General features: G+C 46.4%; 1 protein-coding gene and 1 pseudogene across 1 annotated transcript in view; one reads left to right on the plus strand and one right to left on the minus strand.

Annotated features, from left to right (window-relative positions):
• The window catches only part of tg (thyroglobulin), a 475,922-nt gene that overhangs the window by 136,173 nt on the left and 317,238 nt on the right, over window positions 1-22,511 (minus strand). Inside the window, exon 43 of the mRNA XM_038808459.1 lies at window positions 11,199-11,363. Coding sequence (XP_038664387.1) covers window positions 11,199-11,363 — 165 coding nt within the window. The remainder of the gene's footprint in view (window positions 1-11,198; window positions 11,364-22,511) is intronic.
• Window positions 12,429-13,309, plus strand: LOC119972313 (annotated as a pseudogene).

Here is a 22,511-nt window from a genome sequence, read left to right on the forward strand (position 1 = left end):
CAATCATACTGCAACCTGTGACACCCTCCTCCAATCATACAGCACCCTGTGACACCCTCCTTCAATCACACAGCAAACTGACCCTCCTCCAATCACAGTGCACCCTGACACCCTCCTCCAATCATACTGCCCCCTGGCACCCTCCTCAAAGCACACTGCACACTGACCCTCCTTCAATCACACTGCACCCTGATCCTCCTCCAATCACAATGAACACTGACCCTCCTCCAATCAAACTGCACCCTGACACCCTCCTCCAATCATACAGCACCCTGACCCTCCTCCAAACACTTTGCACTCTGACCCTCCTCCAATCACACTGAACACTGACCCTCCTCCAATCAAACTGCACCCTGACACCCTCCTCCAATCATACTGCCCCCTGACACCCTCCTCCAATCACACTGCACACTGACCCTCCTTCAATCACACTGCACCCTGACCCTCTTCCAATCACACTGCACCCTGACCCTCCTCCAATCACACTGCACACTGACCCTCCTCCAATCACACTGCCCCCTGACACCCTCCTCCAATCACACTGCACACTGACCCTCCTTCAATCACACTGCACCCTGACCCTCCTCCAATCACACTGAACACTGACCCTCCTCCAAACACTTTGCACCCTGACCCTCCTCCAATCGTACTGCACCCTGACCCTCCTCCAAACACTTTGCACCCTGACCCTCCTCCAATCACACTGTATCGTAACCCTCCTCCAATCACACTGCACCCGGCCCCACCCCCCAATCATACTGCACCCTAACCCTCCTCCAATAGCAGTGCAGTCTGATGCTCCTCCAATCATGCTGCACCCTGACACCCTCCACCAATCACAGTGCGCCCTGACCCCCTCCTTCAATCATACTGCACCCTGACACCCTTCTCCAATCACACTGCACCTCACGCCCTTCTCCAATCACACTGCACCCCGACGCTCCTCCAATCACACTGCACCCCGACGCTCCTCCAATTACACTGCACCCCGACGCTCCTCCAATCACACTGCACCCCGACGCTCCTCCAATTACACTGCACCCCGACGCTCCTCCAATCACACTGCACCCCGACGCTCCTCCAATTACACTGCACCCTGACGCTCCTCCAATTACACTGCACCCCGACGCTCCTCCAATCACACTGCACCCCGACGCTCCTCCAATTACACTGCACCCCGACGCTCCTCCAATTACACTGCAACCTGACCCTCCTCCAATCACACTGCACCCCGACGCTCCTCCAATTACACTGCACCCCGACGCTCCTCCAATCACACTGCACCCCGCGCTCCTCCAATCACACTGCAACCTGACCCTCCTCCAATCACACTGCACCCCGACGCTCCTCCAATTACACTGCACCCCGACGCTCCACCAATCATACTGCACTCTGACCTCCCACCAATCACACTGCACCCTGACCTTCCTCCAATCACAGTGCACCCTTACCCTCATCCAATCATATTTTAAGACCATAAGATATAGGAGCTGAATTAGGCCACTCGGCCCATCGAGTCTGCTCCGCCATTCAATCATGGTTAATATTTTCTCCTCCACATTCTCCTGTCTTCTCCCCAAACAGCACCCTGACACCCTCCTCCAATCACTGCATCCTGACACCTTCCAGTCACACTGTACCCTGACTCTCGTCCAATCACTGCATCCTGACACCCTGCAATCACACTGCACCCTGACCCTCCTCCAATCACAGTGCACCCTGACCATCCTCTAATCACACTGCAGCCTGTCACCCTCCTCCAATCACACTGTACCCTGACCATCCTCTAATCACACTGCAGCCTGTCACCCTCCTCCAATCACACTGCATCCTGACCTTTGTCCAATCACTGTATCCTGACACCCTCCAATCACACTGCACTCTGACCCTCCTCCAATGACACTGCACCCTGACCCTCCTACACTCACACTGCACTCTGACCCTCCTCCAATGACACTGCAACCTGACCCTCCTCCAATCATTTTGTACTCTGACCCTTCTCCAATCACACTGTACCTTGACCCTCCTCCAATCACTGCATTCTGACACCCTCCAATCACACTGCACCCTGACATCCTCCTCGAATCACACTGCACTCTGACCCTCCTGGCTGCGAGCTAAACCAGCCCCCTCCTAGGGGCTGGTTTAGCTCACAAGGCTAAATCGCTGGCTTTTAAAGCAGACCAAGGCAGGCCAGCAGCACGGTTCGATTCCCGTACCAGCCTCCCCGGACAGGCGCCGGAATCTGGCGACTAGGGGCTTTTCACAGTAACTTCATTGCAGCCTACTCGTGACAATAAGCGATTTTCATTTTTTCATTTTTCCTCCAATCACACTGCACCCTGACCCTCCTCCAATCACACTGCATTCTGACTCTCCTCTAATCACACTGCACTTTGATACCCTCCTCCAATCACACTGCACCCTGACACCCTCCTCCCATCACACTGCACTCTGACACCCTCCAATCACACTGCACCCTGACCCTCCTCCAATCACACTGCATTCTGACTCTCCTCTAATCACACTGCACTTTGATACCCTCCTCCAATCACACTGCACCCTGACACCCTCCTCCCATCACACTGCACTCTGACACCCTCCAATCACACTGCACCATGACACCCTCCTCCAATCACAGTGCACCCTGACCCTCCTCCAATTACACTGCACCCTGACACTCTCCTCCAATCACACTGCACCCTGACCCTCCTCAAATCACACTGCACCCTGATACTCCTCCAATCAGACTGCACCCTGACATCCTCCTCCAATCACACTGCACCCTGATACTCCTCCAATCACACTGCACCCTGACATCGTCCTTCAATCACACTACACCCTGACCCTCCTCCAATAAAACTGCACCCTGTCCCCCCTACAATGACACTGAACCCTGACCCTCCTCCAATCACACTGCACCCTGACACCCTCCTCCAGTCACAGTGCACCCTGACCCTCCTCCAATTAGACTGCACCCTGACACTCCTCCAATCAAACTGTACCCTGACCCTCCTCCAATCACACTGCACCCTGATACTCCTCCAATCACACTGCACCCTGACATCCTCCTCCAATCACACTGCACCCTGACATCGTCCTCCAGTCACATTGCACCCTGACCCTCCTCCAATCACACTGCACCCTGTACCTCCTCCAATCACACTGCACCCTGTCCCTCCTCCAATCACACTGCACCCTGACCCTCCTCCAATCACACTGCACCCTGTCCCTCCTCCAATCACACTACACCCTGACACCCTCCTCCAATCACACTGCATCCTTAACCTCCTCCAATCACACTGCACCCTGAAACCCTCCAATCACACTGCTCTTTGATACCCTCCGGTAATCATGCTGCACCCTGACACTCTCCTCCAATCAGACTGCACCCTATCACCCTCCTCCAATCACACTGCACCCTGACACCCTCCTCCAGTCATAATGCACCCTGACCCTCCTCAAATTACACTGCACCCTGACACCCTCCTCCAATCACACTGCACCTGGCCTCCTCCAATCACGCTGCACCCTGACACTTCTCCAATTACACTGCACCCTGACATCCTCCTCCAATCACACTGCATCCTGAAACTCCTCCAATCACACTTCACCCTGTCACCTTCCTCCAATCACACTGCACCCCGATACTCCTCCAATCATACTGCACCCTGACATCCTCCTCCAATCGAACTGCACCCTGATGCTCCTCCAATCACGCTGCACCCTAACACCCTCCTCCAATCACACTGCACCTCGACACTCTCCAATCGCACTGCACCCTGACACCCTCCTCCTATCATATTGCACCCTGAAATCCTCCTCATGTCATACCTCCTTCAGTGCAATCTGTTTTTTACTATGTTGGGTATGAAATATGTTAGGAACAATAATATCAATAAGTACTATTGGGTCATGTCAGGAACAGTTTAGATTCACAAAGATGCTCCTTTTTCAAAAACAATGGGCTCAGTGATTTTTTTTTCTTTTTGAAATAAATTTGAAGCACCCATTTTTTTTACAATTAGGGCACAATTTAACTCGCCCATCCACCTACCCTGCACATCTGTGGGTTGTGGGGTTGAGACCCACGCAGACACAGGGAGAATGTGCAAACTCCACACGACATTGACCCGGGGCCTGGAGGCAGCAGTGCTTAGCACAGAGCCACTGTGCTGCCCCTGGCTTGGTGCATTGAACATTGAATTTTCTTTAATTTCTTTCTCATGTTATTATGAGTCCTTCCTGCATAATGTAATTGGATGTCAATGGACTAATTATTAATCTAAATAAATAACTATTTTTTGGGGGGTGAAGGTTTAAGTCTGAAAGAAATGTTTCCTGGCCCAATCCTGCCTCTAATCATCTGGCTTTAATGGAGGCTCTAAGTTGTCCAACTGGGCAACCAATCCAGTCCATGGAAGAGAATCGCAACTTTAAACATTGTGATACCCAGTAAGGACTTCATCTTATTATTAGAGACTGCTGATCAGAATCCTGAAAAACAATGAGCTCACTGAAAAGAAACTGCAAGACGTGGTATTTCCTGGAGTATTTTACAGTAACAGCACCACAACAGAACTTATTACATTTGGAGCTGGAGATGTCCCCACCAGGAGGTGGATCCATTGTGTCCTATTGTGTAGAATAGGACAAGAGATCAGAGGCACTAGCTATCGGCCGTTCAGCAAGAAGGGTCCAGGAAACAAATTGATTCACAGAACAATGGGTGCAATTCTCCCAAAACACTTCCATGTGTGGTCTCCAGGGGGAAATGAGGTGTGATTCCCGTTGAGTGATTTGGCACGATCCAGATTGCAATCCACTCACATCACAGTTTGTTAGGAGCGAGGGGTGATCCATGCCAATGTGTTCTGTGGGACTCCAAGACACCGACAAGGCCGGATCCTCAGAGAATCCATTAAAAAGTGTTGCCTGGTCTCAGATTAACTCTACTGCCACCCCCCCCCCCCTACTTCTCACCAGCAAAGATCCCCCTTCTCACCGCATCGCTGTCATCAGCTCCCCCCACCAAGTGAGCGACACTCCACTACGGGGTTGCTAAAGGCCCCTCCCTCTTCAGGGCCAAATTCAGGCCCCCTCCCCCTCAGTCTCCCCCTTCAGACCCCACGTGCCAGGTTGGCACTACCATGGTGCCAGAGGGCAGTGCAAGGCCACTGTCCAGTCATGCCCCTGACCATCTGGGGGGCTACAAAAGCCTGAGGCCACTGTCCAGTCATGTCCCTGACCATCTGGAGGGCTACAAAAGCCTGTGAGTCCCCCCCCCCCCCCCCCCGGCTTGGTTATCCCGCCTATTCAGAGAATTCAACAGTGGCTCCAAGGATGTCCTCATTAAGGAACTCTCGCATTTTAATGTTTAAGTGGTACCAGATGCTTCTATAGTGGAAAAGTACCTCCAGTGCAGGCATGCTGTTCAGGCACCACAGGCTGAAAAAGATTCAGTCTAAAATAGATCCAGTCTAAAATAAATGCTTTCAGACTGAGCATCTATATAGGAACCATTTCAAGCATTAAACAAACCTACTGCGAAAGAAATGCACTCAGACAGTGCTCAAACGATGAAGCTTTTCAGAACTAATGATCCGTGAAGTGCTACAAGAACAAACAAAGCCAACCCTCCTTTGAGATAGCCTTCAGCTGTCAATCAAGAGTAATGTAAAAGTCAATGGGATGTGGCATTCAATGTGAACAGCCAAGTACAAAGGGATAAATGCAGGCACACTGCAACAGTGAAACCGCAGAGTATCTCAAAAGTCAATGGGTGTGAAAGTCAATGGGAAAAAAACTGTATAAAGAGATAAAAGAAGGCATGCTGCAACAATGCAACCACAAAGCCTATTGAAACATCAAGGGGAGTGAAATTCTACTCCAAAAGACAAGCTGCAGCATGGCTCTGTCCTGTGAGAGGATTTTAGGACAGACAGGCTGCCGTTATTGATGATAAACATGAAAGAGAGTAGGCTTTAAGGCTTCACAGACCCAAATCGACCCCCATCCCAGGGGATACCCTTACCCGGCCCCCTTCAGCCCTTCCCGATGCCCCCAAATCCCAGCTCCCTTGAAGGACTCCCCACGGCATTTGGCTGTGCCTTGTGCTCGCTGGAAGTAAGTGGAGAGGTGTACTCGCCTCCTTGTTCCGCTTCGGAGCCATGATGCCTGGTCCACTGCTTTTAGGGAATTATACTCAGGTGACTTCTCGCTGGGAGTGGGAGGGGGAGCATAGCTGGAAGCTGTTGCGTTTTTATCTTAATCTTACTGTTGAGATTTAAATGAATGCAAATAAGCTCTGATCAGAATCTTGCAATCCTGATCATGACAGCTGGACCGGAACGGGAGCATCGGAAACTATTTTGCACCCAGTGCAAATGCCGTTTCGGGCTTCTCCCAGAATTCTCACGATGTAGCGGGACTTGCACCGGGGGCAACGAGGCTGCAAAATTGCCCCAATATTCGTAAGTCGAATTCCAGTGGCTGGGAAGAAAGGAGGATAAAACAAGGCTTACAATCGCCCAGGCAGGAAAACCTACAGAGAGGGAGAGAGAGATCCATGCACCAGGCCTGATTAACCTGAGGACAGATGTGTAATATCACACACACACACGCACACACACGAGAATAGTTTTGGTTTATGTAATACAGTATTTTGTTAGTAAGTTGCTTTTAATGCAATAAATCAGCATGATGGTTTAAACTGAAATTTATGTCTCGGGGCTGTTACTCGATACCACTGACAAACGGTGGAACATGCTTCCAGACACAGGTCCACAATATGACAATGATGCAGCAAGCCTCACGTCACTCAGATTTGTAACTTTAACCCTGATTGACGGAGTTTCCCGAGTCCCAGATAACCTGCAATTATGTTGAGAAATGGACATGTTGTATTTAGGGGATGAGTGCCTTTACCTCTTGGATCAAGGGGCCTCTCTGTGAAATCTCCGTGATCAGTGGTCCTTCCTTCTGGGTTATTCCTCTGATTCCACCATCATGGCCCCTCTTTCCTCTTTTTCCCACCCCCCTCCCACCCACCTGCTTTTATCCCTTTGTACACTGTTCACATTGAATTGCACACCCCATTGACTTTGAAATCCTCTTGATGGACAGCTGAAGGCTATCTCAAAGGAGGGTTGGCTTTGTTTGTTCTAATAGCACTTCACGGACCATTAATCTTTTGATTTGATTTGATTTATTATTGTCACATGTATTAGTATACAGTGAAAAATGTTGTTTCCTGCATGCTATACAGACAACGCACACTGTGCATAGGGAAGGAAGGAGAGACTACAGAATGTAATGTTACAGTCATAGCTAGGGTGTAGAGAAAAGATCACTTAATACGAGGAAGGTCCATTCAAAAGTCTGATGGCAGCAGGGAAGAAGCTATTCTTGAGTCAGATAGTACGTGACCTCAAACTTTTGTATCGTTCTCCTGATGGAAGAAGGTGGGAGAGAGTATGTCCAGGGAGTGGGGGGTCCTTAATTATGCTGTTTGCCTTTCCAAGGTAGCGGTAATTATAGATAGAGTCAATGGATGGGAGGCTGGTTTGCATGATGGACTGAGCTACATTCGCAGTCTTTTGTATTTTCCTGCGGTCTTGGGCAGAGCAGGAACAATACCAAGCTGTGATACAACCTGAAAGAATGCTTTCAATGGAGCTTTTGTAAAAGTTGGTGAGAGTCATAGCTGACATGCCAAATTTCCTTAGTCTTCGGAGAAAGTAGAGTCGTTGGTGGGCTTTCTTAACTATATTGTCGCATGGGGAGACCAGGACGGAATCATAGAATAGAATCATAGAATTTACAGTGGAGAAGGAGGCCATTCGGCCCATTGAGTCTGCACCGGCCCTTACAAAGAGCATCCTACTCAAGCCCACGTCTCTACCCAATCCCTGTAACCCAGTAAACCCCACTTAACGTTTTTATTTTGACACTAAGGCAATTTGGCATGGCCAATCCACCTAACCCGCACATCTTTGGACTGTGGGAGGAAACCGGAGCACCGGGAGGAAACCCACGCAGACATGGTGAGAACGTGTAGACTCCGCAGTGATCCAAGCTGGGAATCGAACCTAGGATCCTGGAGCTTTAAAGCAACTGTGCTAACCACTATGCTACCATGCTGCCCCAACAGGTTGTTGGTAATCTGTACACCTAAAAACTTGAAGCTCTCGACCCTTTCTACTTCGTTCCCATTGATGTAGACAGGGGCATGTTCTTCTTTATGCTTTCTGAAGTCGATGACAATCTCCTTCATTTTGTTGACATTGAGGGAGAGATTATTGTCGGCGCACCAGTTCACCAGATTCTCTATCCCATTCTTGTACTCTGTTTCGTCATCGTTTGAAATCCGACCCACTACGGTGGTGTCATCAGCAAATTTGAGAATCGAGTTGGAGGGGAATTTGGCCACACAGTCATAGGTATAAAATGAGTATAGTAGGGGGCTGAGGACACAGCCTTGTAGGGCACCGGTGTTGAGGATGATCGTGGAGGAGGTGTTGTTGCCTATCCTTACTGATTGTGGCCTATGGGGCAGGAAGTCCAGGATCCAGTCACAGATGGAGGCGCCGAATCTCCCCCCCCCCCCCGCCCCGCCCCGCCCCCACCGGCACTTTTGCCTCAATATCACCTCAGCTCCAAGTCACCCGCCAACATGAAACCATTGATCCCCCGCCCCAACCTTCAAACCCACATTCCTTTTCTGCAACTGACCCCAACGTCCCCTCCGCTGCCCCAAACCATCTGATCACCCCTCAGGTCTGCCCCCCTGGATCTCTTCCCTTAGGCCACTTTGGGACTGGGAGCCTACCCTTGTAGTGGAATGGGTTAACTCTAATAATAGCTATTGAGCATGTGCGTGAGGAGCTATGTCACAATGATGTCGGCTCACTGAGAGAAGATGAATGAGAAGCACCTTAGACAGGAGCTGTAGCCCTGAAATCCTGACCAACCGTCTCCCCATTTCCCCTTTACTGTTTGACGCCCTCGCCCTCAACTTCCTCCCGACTCCGCAATCACGATGACTTTTGTCTTCAGCCTCCCCTATTGAGGCTACTTGAATGCGATCCTGCATTGTGGGCTTCTCATCACTTTCTGATGAATCCTAGCACAGGGCTAAATCGCTGGCTTTTAAAGCAGACCAAGGCAGGCCAGCAGCACAGTTCAATTCCCGTGCCAGCCTCCCTGAACAGGCGCCGGAATGTGGCGACTAGGGGCTTTTCATAGTAACTTCATTTGAAGTCTACCTGTGACAATAAGCAATTTTCATTTCATTTCATTTTTCATTTCAATCCATTCCCTGTAGGAGAGCTCCACCACAGCCTCACAATACTGCGGCTGCATATCACCTCCATTGCTCATATCACATAATCATGCACCTTTTTTTATCCAAGCTGTTTTCAAGGGATTTAGGGATAAGGTTTATGATTTGACACAGAGCTTTGCTTGACAGGAGTGCTAAAATTGTAAAATGTACAAGTGTTCCAACTGCCAATTTGTACACAAATATGGGTTGTTTAATGTTAAACTGAAAACTCACTGAAGCTGCCCAGACTCATTTCACTAACAATGCTTCCATTTGGCAGAGATTCATTCTCTCTGTCTGGCCTGTATTTAATCCCAGCAACCAGGTGCAAAGTGTTATTGCCCTATTTCTAATCGGCTGCGTCACTCAGTTGACATTAAGTAAAAATAAACTTAGATTCTTCTGCAGCTCGTAGGGTTTTTTTTTGCCCGGGTGTTTTCTTTCTCAACATTTAGAACCGTTTAGAACTTGAGATGGCCCAGGCTGTAGACCTCTCCCTGTGATTGTTGAGTGCTAGATGTCCCCTCTCTCGAATGTGGCACGTTAGCACTGTACCATTTTGCAGTTAGCTGTCCATCTGAGACTGTCCAAGGCTTAACCCTTGAAAGAAACTGTCCCTTGGGACCATGGGCATCAAGCGTGTAACCTTCTCAAGTACCTCCTACCAATGAAGCATAAAATGATACAGGATGAGTCTATTTGGCCAACACTACCCGTGTCAGCGTTTAGAAAGAACGATCAAATTATTTCCACTCCTTTGCCCTTTCCCTTGCAAACTTTTCTCCTTCCAAGTATTTATTAAACAACCTCTTGAAAGTTGCTGTTGAGTCTACCTCCGCCACCTTTTCAGACAGCAAATCCCAAATCAGAACGGCTTGCTGTCCAAAAGAAGATACTCCTCACCTCACCTCTGGTTCTTCTACCAGTTGACACAGGAAAACTGATGGAAGACATTCACGGACCAATGCATAATAAACAAAGAACAAAGAAAATTACAGCACAGGAACAGGCCCTTTGGCCCTCCCAGCCTGCACCAATCCAGTTCCTTTATCTAAACCTGTCACCTATTTTCCAAGGATCTACATCCCTCTGTTCCCCGCCCGTTCATATATCTGTCTAGATGCATGTTAAATGATGCTATCATGCCCGCCTCTACCACCTCCGCTGGCAAAGCGTTCCAGGCACCCACCACCCTCTGCGTAAAAAACTTTCCATGCACATCTCCCTTAAACTTTCCCCCTCTCACCTTGAAATTGTGAGCCCTTGTAATTGACACCCTTACTCTTGGAAAAAGCTTGTTGCTATCCACCCTGTCCATACCTCTCATAATTTTGTAGACCTCAATCAGGTCCTCCCTCAATCTCCGTCTTTTCAACGAAAACAATCCTAATGCACTCAACCTTTCTTCATAGCTAGCACCCTCCATACCAGGCAACATCCTGGTGAACCTCCTCTGCACCCTCTCTAAAGCATCCACATCCTTCTGGTAATGTGGCGACCAGGACTGCACGCAGTATTCCAAATGTGGCCTAACCAAAGTCCTATACAACTGCAACATGACCTGCCAACTCTTGTACTTAATACTCCGTCCGATGAAGGCAAGCATGCTGTATGCCTTCTTGACCACTCTATCAACCTGCGTTGCCACCTTCAGGGTACAATGGACCTGAACCCCCAGATCTCGCTGTACATCAATTTTCTCCAGGACTCTTCCATTGACCGTATAGTCCGCTCTTGGATTGTATCTTCCAAAATGCATCACCTAATGCTGGATATCAAGTCAAAAGCATGACCCAAAAATCATGATCGCTGAAATTAAAGTTTCTGGGGAGGAATGCATGATTAACAGAATATTTACTGTACTGTTACTGACCTTAGTCTGTGCGGTGTTCAGGGTTAGTGCAGGTAGAGCTCGGAGGCAGGATAAAAGGGATGTTTTGCTAAATGTTGTGCAGCCAACCTCTTCAGCCAAATTGATCATTTGCTCCTGTGCTCTCTTCTTACTCGTCACTGCGTTCGGAGACAAGGCCGATCCTCCCTTAACAATTCAAAAGAAGTTAAAAGAGTAAAAGCTGAACTAGTATTGAAGTAGAATGATACTAATTTGCATATTTTAACCAGCTTGTTTACTAGTAAGTCAGACAGCAAAAAGAGAACGCCAACGTGCATCATGTCAAGCCACAGCTACTGTGTTATAAGCTTTATTTTATCTCTACCCCTATTCTCCCTGAAGCAGTCAGTAAACGTTATAAACCTGTCAGATACTGTAGTAGGAGGAATGGAAAGTGAAGGAGATATAAAGAATCGATATAGCAGGGAAGAAGGCCAGTTTGGCTCATTGTCTTTATGGTGGCTTGAGACATGCACTGGAGGTTTTCAGTAATAAGCAAAGGGGTTTATTTTTTTTTAACAAACATTTTATTAAGGCATTTATGGTTTTATAACTACAAAAGATACAGTAAACATAATTCAGTGAGTAACACCCCCCCCAAACCAACAACCATTCCCCCGTCAACTTGGCTTATACACACACTCGCCGAGTCCCTCCATCCCTTCTAAGAAAGGGGTTTATTGATGAAAGGCAAAGATAGTTAGATGACAGGCACAGAACACTATACAACAGAAGCTGGATTCTCCGCACCCTGCACCAAAATCGAGTTCGGCAACGGGGCAGAGAATCCGTTTTCCCGCATGAAATTGGGCCCGGCGCTGGTTCCGCTATTCTCCATCCCCCGAAAAGCACCGTACTCGGGGAGTATGCCGTGCTGAGTATCCACCACCTCAGGCCATTGCCTGAGGCCCGCCCTGCTATTCTCCATCCCCGACCGGCCGAATTCCCGACGGCGTCGTTCTAATCTGGTCATGCTGTTCGGGAACCTCGCGTGGCGGATGCAGACTCAGTCCAGGGCCCCCACAGGCGGCGGAGTGTCAATCGGCAGTTTTCCTGGTGTAAAAGAGCACAGTTTTCACAACGGCTTGGGGACGTAGTCCCAAAATCGGAGAATCCAGCCCCAGGACTTTAAACTTCAGCTCCCTTGTCCACACAGCCTGGGGTCCTGCTCCCAGGCCTCGCGCAAACACCCCATTGGCCAGTGTTCGCGTGCTCCAAATCAGATTGAAGGAGAGTCTGAGGGAGAGACAGTGTTCCTGCTTCAACAGTGATTGAACGGAACCTTCATTCCCAGCTACTTTATCCGTCCGCCGTACAGCATCCTTATATCCTGCTCCATCGTCATGAGTTCCCAAGTCCGACAGAATTATCACCCTGACTGCGAGGCCGCCATCAGCCGACAGATCAACCTGGAGTTCTATGCGTCTTATGTCTACCTCTCTATATCCTTCTACTTTGATCGGGATGACATTGCATTGAAGAACTTTGCCAAATTATTTCTGGAGGAATCTCATGAAGAGCGTGAACATGCTGAGAAACTCATGAAACTACAGAACCAGTGAGGAGGGCTCATCTTGCTCCAGGATATCAAGAAACCAGATTGTGACGAATGGGGAAGTGGCTTGGATGCAATGGTGTGCTCTCGGGAACTGGAGAAGAGTGTGAACCAGTCACATTTAGAATTGCATAAACTGGCTACAGACAGGAATGACCCACATCTCTGTGATTTTTTGGTGACCCACTACCTGGATGAACAGGTCAAATCAATCAAGCTACTTGGAGACCATGTAACCAACCTGCGGAGATTGGGTGCTCCTGAAAACGGAATGGCTGAGCACTTATTTGACAAGCACACCTTGGGTAAAGACAGCAGTTGAACACCTGAACTGTCTATCCCTTGCTGCTTTCAGCACTCTAAAGCTCTGTGCATGTTTAATTCATGTTTGTAGTCTGTCCCAATTATGTAATTGATTGTACCAACGTAAACTTGAATGGTTCGATTAAGCTATATATTGGTGGATTTTGAAGTGTACTTGTAGAAAGTGTTCTTTGGCTTATCTCCAAATAAAGCAATTTGAACAGAAAAAAAAAAGGGTTCGCGCGCTCCTGTGCGAATGGTCCTGAGCCGGTCATGTGGTCTGTGAAGCCTAGCCCTGCAAAGGGGCCATTTTACCACAGTGTCCATGCTGGCACTCCTAAGGAACAATTCACATACTACCACACCCCACCCCACTTTCTCCCCACATCCCTGCACATTCCTCCTTTTCAGATATTTAGAAAACTGAGAAAATGTAGGGAAAATTAGAGCAGAAAAAATACAGAAGTTAGAGTTCGTGAAAAATAATGAAGTTGAGTGGGAGCCTCTTCCTCTTAAGGCATGTCACAATTTCCGTTCGCTTAACAGCTGTATGTGCTGTACTTTGACCGATATCTGAAAATGTAACACAGGCCACACCACACATCTCCTGACTGAAAATGTAGTAACCACACATATTTCCCTTCAATCAGAGCTGTGGAGAGCTGAACATGAAGGTATGTGTCACAGGTTATTGGAGTGATGTTTTGTACACTTTTTAAAATCAGTCTCAGGATGTCGGCGACATTGGTAAAGCTGGAATTTACTGGCCATGTCTCTTTGATCTTGAGGAAGTGGTGTTGTGTCTTCTTCAACATACAGTCCTCATAATGAAGGTGCCCCCACAGTGCTTTCAGGGAGGGAATTTGAGGATTTTGATCCAGCGACAATGTAAGAGCAGTTTTATAGGAGGATATGCGACTTGGAGAAGAATTTGTAGGGATGGCGTATCCATGCATGTTTTCCCCTTGTCCTTTTGGATATAATCATAGAATCATTGAATTTACAATGCAGAAGGAGGCCATTCGGCCCATCGAGTCTGCACCGGCTCCCAAGCCCACACCACCCTATCCCCGTAACCCCATAACTTAACCAAATGGATCCAGTTACACAATAAAACGTGAACATGGAACTGGAGCAATCCATAAATGTCATCCCCAGTTTGCAAGCTACCTGTGACTTCTTGGGCTCTTCCAGATTTTAGGTTTTTTGATGTGTCGCCTCACTCAGTATCTGCCACTTGCATTGTGTTACTGCTACCAATTTGTCAGTGAAATCTCTGAAAGTGACACTGCAACAACTTGCGATGCCCCACCATCAGAAACTTGAGAGTGAGTGAATCATATTCCAAACTTACTGCCATCCATTGGTCATCAAATATAACTATACTGGACCAATGTTAAGTTTCCTTTTTTCTTATTGCCTTGAGGTAAGTATCATCACTGATAATATTTAAGCAGACAGGATAATGCTTATATTCAAACCAGAGGAACTAAGGTTGAATCTTTCATCTGTACTGTTTGAGCTTATTTCAGATACAGCCCAAATTCTCTCAAACTAAGAAGATGAACAAGAATTAGAAAGCATTTCCACTATCCTGTGGAAAGGGAAATCCTAAGATAAGAACAGAATATTCCTCTATGGGCAAATGACCTGCTGACACTCTCTTCCACACCACTGAGGATGACCCAAAGAAATGCACCTCAGTCAGACTTCTCCCATGGTAGCATAGTGGTTAGCACAATTGCTTCACAGCTCCAGGGTCCCAGGTTCGATTCCTGGCTGGGTCACTGTCTGTGCGGAGTCTGCGCATGTTCTCCCCGTGTGTGCATGGGTTTTCTCCGGTTGCTCCGGTTTCCTCCCACAGTCCAAAGATGTGCAGGTTAGGTGGATCGGCCATGATAAATTGCCCTCAGTGTCAAAAACGTTTAATTGGGGTTACTGGGTTAAGGGGATGGGGTGGAGTAGGCGTGAGTTTGAGTGGGGTGCTCTTTCCAAGGGTCGGTGCAAACTCGATGGGCTGAATGGCCTCCTTCTGGACTGTAAATTCTATGATTCACCGAGACGTTCTATCATGAATAAAAACAAAATATCTTTTACCCAACAAAAACAGGCCACACTGGAAATAGCCTTGGGCATCAATTTGTTTATTAAGCAGCACCAATTATAACCAAATAACGTAAAACAGCAAACTTCACAGAATCACACAGTGCAGAAGAGGCCCTTCGGCCCATCGAGTCTGCACCGACACATGAAAAACACCTGAGCTACCTACATAACCCCATTTACCAGCACTTAGCCCATAGCCTTGAATGTTATGACGTGTCAAGTGCTTATCCGGGTACCTTTAAAGGATGTGAGGCAACCCTCCCAGGCAGTGCATTCCAGACCATCACCACGCTCACCCCTATTAGGCAGTCTGCTGCCAGGCCATAGAATTCCCAATTCTTTGAACATGAACTTCCTGCCTTTGGGAGCTTCTAGCCAATCAAAGGCCAGCAGCTCGTCAGTACCAAGCACCAGCGGAATGGGTGGTCACTGTCGATCATGGAGGTAGGCCCCAGGAGGAGACGTTTTGCTGGAGTCCTGAAACACAAATAAATGGTGGAGTCCCTGCGGGTCATTCAGGCAGGTGACAAGTGAGGGGGCGGGTGAGGCGGTGCTGGTGACTAAAGGAGTTAGTGTAAGAGGCAGAACCAGCCCTTGTCACTGCTAAGTCCTTCCATTGGGCAGAGGCTGCCTGAGGAGGGGGGACCTCTCATCAAGGCTGCAGCCATGCCCACCAGAGTATACCTAGTGCCGTGCTACATGGCATGGATGACCATCACACTCCCTTCCCCCCCCCCACCATCATCATCATCACCACTACTTGCTTTAGTTGAGGGCTTTAGGCAGCCTCAATTAGCCTCCCACTGGGAAAGCTGTTCTTGCCACTTCCCACGGCACAATAAATTGGTAGAGTCAAGAGGGCAACGGGCTCTCTACTATGAACCTTCCCACTTCTTTAGATACATTAATGTTGTTCAAAAGGCATCTTGACAAACACGTGGGTAGGATGGGTATAGAGGGAGTTTTGGCAAAGGTTGGTATCTTGACTATTACAGACTTGGAGGGCCAAAGGGCCTGTACCTGTGCTTTATTGTTCTTTGTTCTCTGGGATATAAGCCCTGCCCCCACCATGCAGCCTACTTCTGAGGGAGCATTAATTTCTGCCCTTTGTCAGTGTCAAGTGCGCCCAGGTTAGATATAGATTAAAAAATTATTTATTATAATGTAAGCATAATTCCAGCATTTGTAAATGCCCTTCAGAACTTGGTGGTGAACCTTCTTGGACCACTGCTGTCTAACTGGTACAGGTACACCTACAGTGCTGTCTGGAAGGGGGTTCTGGGATTGTGGCCCGGTTATGATAAAGTAATGGTGATCTCTTTCCAAGTCAGGATGGTGTGTGGCTTGGAGAACGTGTAGGTGCTGCTGTTCCCATGGACCTGCTCTGCTTGTGCTTTTTGGTGGCAAAGGTTGGAGTTTGGAAGGTTCTGTCGAAGGAGCCTCTGTGAGTTGCTGCACTGCATCTTGTAAATGATACACACTGCTGCAAATGTGCATCGGTAGTGGAAGGAGTGAATGTTTAAGTTAGTGAATGGAGTGCCAATCAAGCAGACTGTTTTGTCTTGGATGGTGTTGAGCTTCTTGAGTGTTGGTGGAACCATCCTCATTCAAGCAAGTGAAGGGTATTCCATCACACATATAACTTGTGCTTTGTAGATGGCAGATTTTGAGGAGTCAAGTGGTGAATTACTCACCTCAGAGTTCCCATCCTCTGACCCATTATTTTAGGCATAATATTTGTACGGCTAGTGCAGTTAAGTTGCTTTTCAATGATAACCCACAGAGTGTTGATATTGGGGGATTCAGGAATGGTAATGCTACAGAATGTCACGAGAAGATGGTTAGATTTTCTCTTGTTAGAGGTGATCATTGCCTGGCAAATGTTACTTTCCACTCATTAGCCCAAACCTGAAAGTTGTCCAGGTCTTGCTGCATATTGGCACGGAATGGTTCAATATCTGAGGAGTCAGGAATGGTGCTGAATATTGTGCAATCATAGAACATAGAAGGAGGCTATTCGGCCCATCGAGTCTGCACCGACCCACCTAAGCCCTCACTTCCACCCTATCCTGGTAACCCAATAACCCCATCTAACCTTTTTGGACACTAAGGGCAATTTAGCATGGCCAATCCACCTAACCTGCACATCTCTGGATTGTGGGAGGAAGCTGGAGCACCCGGAGGAAACCCACGCAGACATGGGGAGAACGTGCAGACTCCGCACAGCCAGAGACCCAGCGGGGAATCAAACCTGTGAAGCCACAGTGCTTTCCACTTGTGCTACCGTGCTGCCCACAATCATCATCAGTAAATATACCCACTTCTGACCCAAGTGCAACACTTCTATTTCTATTTCTATTTCCCATTGTCACAATTGCTGAATGACACTGCCATTCTCTAGGGACAATCTATGGTAAAGTATGGAAAGTCTGTCAGATCCTTTTGCTCTAGCATATACATTGCTCCAAGCCATGTTTGCCAACTCTCGCTGGAGTTTTGACTGTAAAATCTCTCTGTCTCTAATTTCTGCCCTCCTGCTTCCACCATTGGTCACACAACATGTCCATCCTTTCCATGCACTATGTTCTCACACCAATTGGAATGGGAACCTCACTACCAGACTGCATGATATCTTGGCTGCCAATCAAACCTCTTCTTCCTCACCAATATATTTATAACTGATTAAAACAGGAAGGTCTTTTTTATAAATTTAAAGTACCCAATTCATTTTTTTTTTCAATTAAGGGGCAATTTAGCATGGCCAATCCACCTACCCTGCACATATTTGGGTTGTGAGGGTGAGACCCACACAGACACGGGGAGAATGTGCAAACTCCACACAGACAGTGACCTGGGGTCGGTATCGAACCCGGGTCATAAGAACGAGGAGCAGCAGTATGCCATCTGGTCCCTTGAGCCTGCTCCGCCATTCAATGAGATCATGGCTGATCTTTTTGTGGACTCATCTCCACTTACCCGCCCGCTCCGTAACCTTGTATTCCTTGTATTCCTTTACTGTTCACAAATTTATCTATCTTTGCCTTAAAAACATTTAACAAGGTAGCCTCAACTGCTTCACTGGGCAGAGAATTCCACATATTCACGATCCTTTAGGTGAAGATGTTCCTCCTCAACTCAGTCCTAAATCCACTCCCCCTTATTTTGAGGCTATGCCCTCTAGTTCTAGTTTCACCTGTCAGTGGAAACAACCTTCATGATTCTATCCTATCTCTTCCCTTCATAATTTTATATGTTTCTACAAGATCCCCCCTCATTCTTCTAAATTCCAATGAGTATAGTTCCAGTCTACTCAGTCTCTCCTCATAAGCCAATCCTCTCAACTCCGGAGTCAACCTCGTGAAACTCCTCTGCAACCCCCCCCCACCCCCCCACCCCCAGTGCCAGTACATCCTTTCTGAAGTAAGAAGACCAAAACTGTACACAGTACTCCAGGTGTGGCCTCACCAGCGCCCTATACAGCTGCAACATAACCTCCCAGTTTTTAAACTCCATCCCTCTAGCAACGAAAGACAAAACTACATTTGCCTTCTTAATTAATTGCACCACCTGCAAACCAACGTTTTGCGTTTCATGCACAAGGACACCCAGGTCCCTCTACACAGCAGCATGCTGCCGTGAGACATTAGTGCTAACCAATGCACCACCGTGCCGTCCCATAACTGATTAAAACAAATGTAGAAAGAAACTTTATTTTGTATGTCTGCTCTGACTTTACCTGGAGATTTGCCTTCAGTTCTTGGAAACTCTAAGGTTATTCTGGAGGGTTGGCAACTCATGTCAAATAGGAGTTGATGCAGCCAGCAGTGAGAGGAAACTTTCAAACTGTCAGTCCGGGCTAGATTCATGCAATGATCTATAAACTGAAAGTTTAAGGCGGTGTGCACCATTCTGGGCCCTCAACAATTTAACTTCGCAAAAATAAGTCAACTAAATGACAAGATGCTGAAACGGTGAAGCAAGAGAATGGAAACATGTGTCAAAGAAAGCAATTGAAAAAGAAAACAAAGAAAGTAACATGCCTGAAATAATTAAAAACAGATGAAATATCAGCAGCTTTATCTAGTCCCCTTCCCCCAGTTTTCTGTAGAGGGAGGTGATTCATTCCAGGTTTAAAGATTCACAAGTGACCATTTTTTCAGTGGAAGCTATTCCACCTCTGGGGGCTTCATACAATCCTGTCCTCACACTCATTTTCAGTTAGCAGCAGGAAGTTTAATTAAGTTTTTGGTTCCCAATTCTAGTCTAGTTGCACTTAAGCTACAAGTAGTTTATTAACTAATTTTATTAACTCATTTTAACATTACTCTCAGAACTTAGGGGTCAGACCTCGCTCATCGCAGTACTACATGTCTCACTATGGCACCACCTGATGCGCTTTTCCATTGTGTTTGTTTATATGCGTTGGGGTAAGGCATTATCATTACATACAATCTGGTAGAATGATTCACTTGCTCTACATCCAATCAAAATGGCGGGTTCTGTTCGATATCGGAAGGAATTATTACTCATGCGATGAATACAAAAATATGCTCTATTATTCATCATTTTTAAATATTAAATTATTAAAGATGGCATGAACTAAAATGATGTATAAGTCTGTTGGTCCTCATCTTCATCCCTGGTATGTCAGTAAAATGATTCCTCAGCACTTTTGAATGCCTGGATTTCATCCCAAAGTGTGGTCAAGTTATGTTATCTCAATTGAACAATAATTATCCATGTGTGAGCTTCAAAATTGAGTTAATGCAGCCACTGAGAATGTTACAATTAATTATCGCACCACAACTCTATCAGATATCTGATAACCTGGGAGTACCTGGTCTGTATAGTTAAGCTATAGTAACAGGATAAACCTGTTCGACCATAGGAAGGTCATTAAGGTCATTGAGTCTCCTTTGCCAATCAATGAGTTCATGACTGATCGGATATGATATTCCTCAACAACACTTTCTTGCCTTATTGCCATTACCCTTGATTTCCTTACTGATTAAAACTCTGTCTATCTCAGCCTTGAATACACTTGATGACCCGACCTGTACAGCCCTCTGCGGTAAAGAATTCCACAGATTCACTACCCTCTGAAAGATGAAATTCCTCCTCATCTTTGTCATAAATGGGTTACATCTTACTCTGAGATTGTGCCCTCTAGTCCTAGACTCCCCCACAAAGGGAAACGACCTGTTAGCATTAACCCTGTCAAGCTCCATGAGAATCCTATATATCTCAATAAAGTCGTCGCTCATTCTTCTCAACTCCAATGAGTGCAGAACCAACCTATTCAGCCTCTCCTCATAAGTAAATCCTTCCATGCACAAAATTAACCTAGTGAACCTTCTCTGGACTGCCTCCAATGTCAATGTTGATCCATCAGGAGTCGTTAAATACTTTTGCATGAAGATATTTCCCCTGTAAAGTAGACCAATGAAATCTATTTTGCTGGCTCCCCTCTCCTTGTCCCTTCTTGCATTTCCTACGTTTTGGCAGAGATGCTGCATACTTTAAAATCAGTATGAATTTTCACAACAGCAGTACATATTGTGCAAGCGAGGAGATAAATCTTTTATTTATCCCATTTAATGTAGCCGTTTTCATGCACCATTGATCTGCAGACCCACAAATAAGTCACTCTGCCAACTGAAAGGCTTATATTTATTTAAGATCAAGTCCTTATCACCCATATGTATCTATTTGGACAGGCTCACTCTGTTTATGTTAAACTGAGGCCTCAAAGGACATTTCATGCTAATGAAAATAATTGTTAGTAACTAGAGTACTCGACTGTAACAGTCTCTGGCACAGTATGATCAGAGATTGTTTTAAGGTTCCCTCACTAAACCCAACCCAGCATAAACTACTCATTCTGTAATGGTCCTGCATTACGTTGGCTGTTAAGTACAGTGCTCCTGGCAACCAAAGTGTTCTGCCCTCTCGCGATCCTAAAATTATCTCTAATTTAATAAGGGGACATTATTATTGTTTTGTGCTCATTGAGATAGTTTTTACAAATTAGCGCTCCTGGCACATATCACGGTTCAGACAATTAGTTAGAGAATATGGAAGACAGATTTTTAAGAGAATTTTTTGCTTCATCCCTTGTTGACACCATTCAATTTAGCAATTTAGAAAACTTTATTTCTCTACTTTTTCTTCATAAAATCATCAATTGCAACATCATCGGTAAAGTCTTAAAAATATTCACTTTCAAGCATCAATATATAGCCATGCAACCTTCCATCACCCGACGTTAAAGCTCAGCACCCCATATTGCAAAGTTTTCCATGTCACGTCAAAACAATAAACAGAAAATGCCTGGAATTTCATATTAGGTCAGACAGCATCCGAAAGCAGTTTTGTTGAAGGGTCATTAACCTGTACTTTCTCTTTCAAAACGAGAAGCAGAGATAGCTGAACTGCTATCCATTTGCTGCATTTTCCAGTTTTTCCTTGTTCCTTTTTGCGATGCAGGTGGTGAAAGGGACAACATTTAATACCCATCCCTAGTTTCCCTGAAAAGTTGGGATGGACCTCCTTTATTATAATACTTTGATCCAACTGCTTAATAAGCTAGTTTGCTGGGCTATTTTAGAGAGCAGTAAAGTGTCAATGAGGTCAATGTGGGACTGGAAATAAATCCTGGTCAAACATGGTCAGGACAGCAGATTTCCTCGGCTAAAGGACATTAGTAAATCAGTTACGTTTTCATGACAATCTCACAGTTTCGGGGCCACTTTGAACTGACAAGTCTTTTATTTCCATATTTAAAAAAAAACTGAATTCAAATTCTCAAAACACCAGGGTGGGATTTGGACTGACATTGTGTGGATTATTAGACCTGGGCTCTGAGTTATTAGCTCTAAGATACAACTTACCATATATTAAGGATGACTTCTTTCCCAATAAGAGAATTCTTATTCAAACTAAAAGTAAAGTCAATTGCGTGCTGTACCTGTAACATGTTCTAATGTAACAAACGCTACTTACAGCTCGCCCATTTATTAGAGGCCACATATAAATCACCTTGTTTAATAACATTCTCTGTACGTAGTCTGTTATGTTAAGGATGCTGATGTAATGGTTATGGCTTATAGCAGCTCCCAGTCTGACATGGGTTCCAATAAGCTATAGGCTCACATTCAAAAACATGTTGAATTATAAAATTATTGCTGACATAATGAACACTGCTTACAGTTCTCTCTGTATTAGTTGCTCTTTTCACCATTTGATCCTCTGAGATAACAAAATTATTATTAAATTACTTTGAAAATTTATCCCCATTGAAAACCCCACGTAAGCCATTCATTCTGTAATGC

Source organism: Scyliorhinus canicula, chromosome 10 (genome assembly GCF_902713615.1).
Source record: "Scyliorhinus canicula chromosome 10, sScyCan1.1, whole genome shotgun sequence".
NCBI classification, from domain to species: domain Eukaryota; kingdom Metazoa; phylum Chordata; class Chondrichthyes; order Carcharhiniformes; family Scyliorhinidae; genus Scyliorhinus; species Scyliorhinus canicula.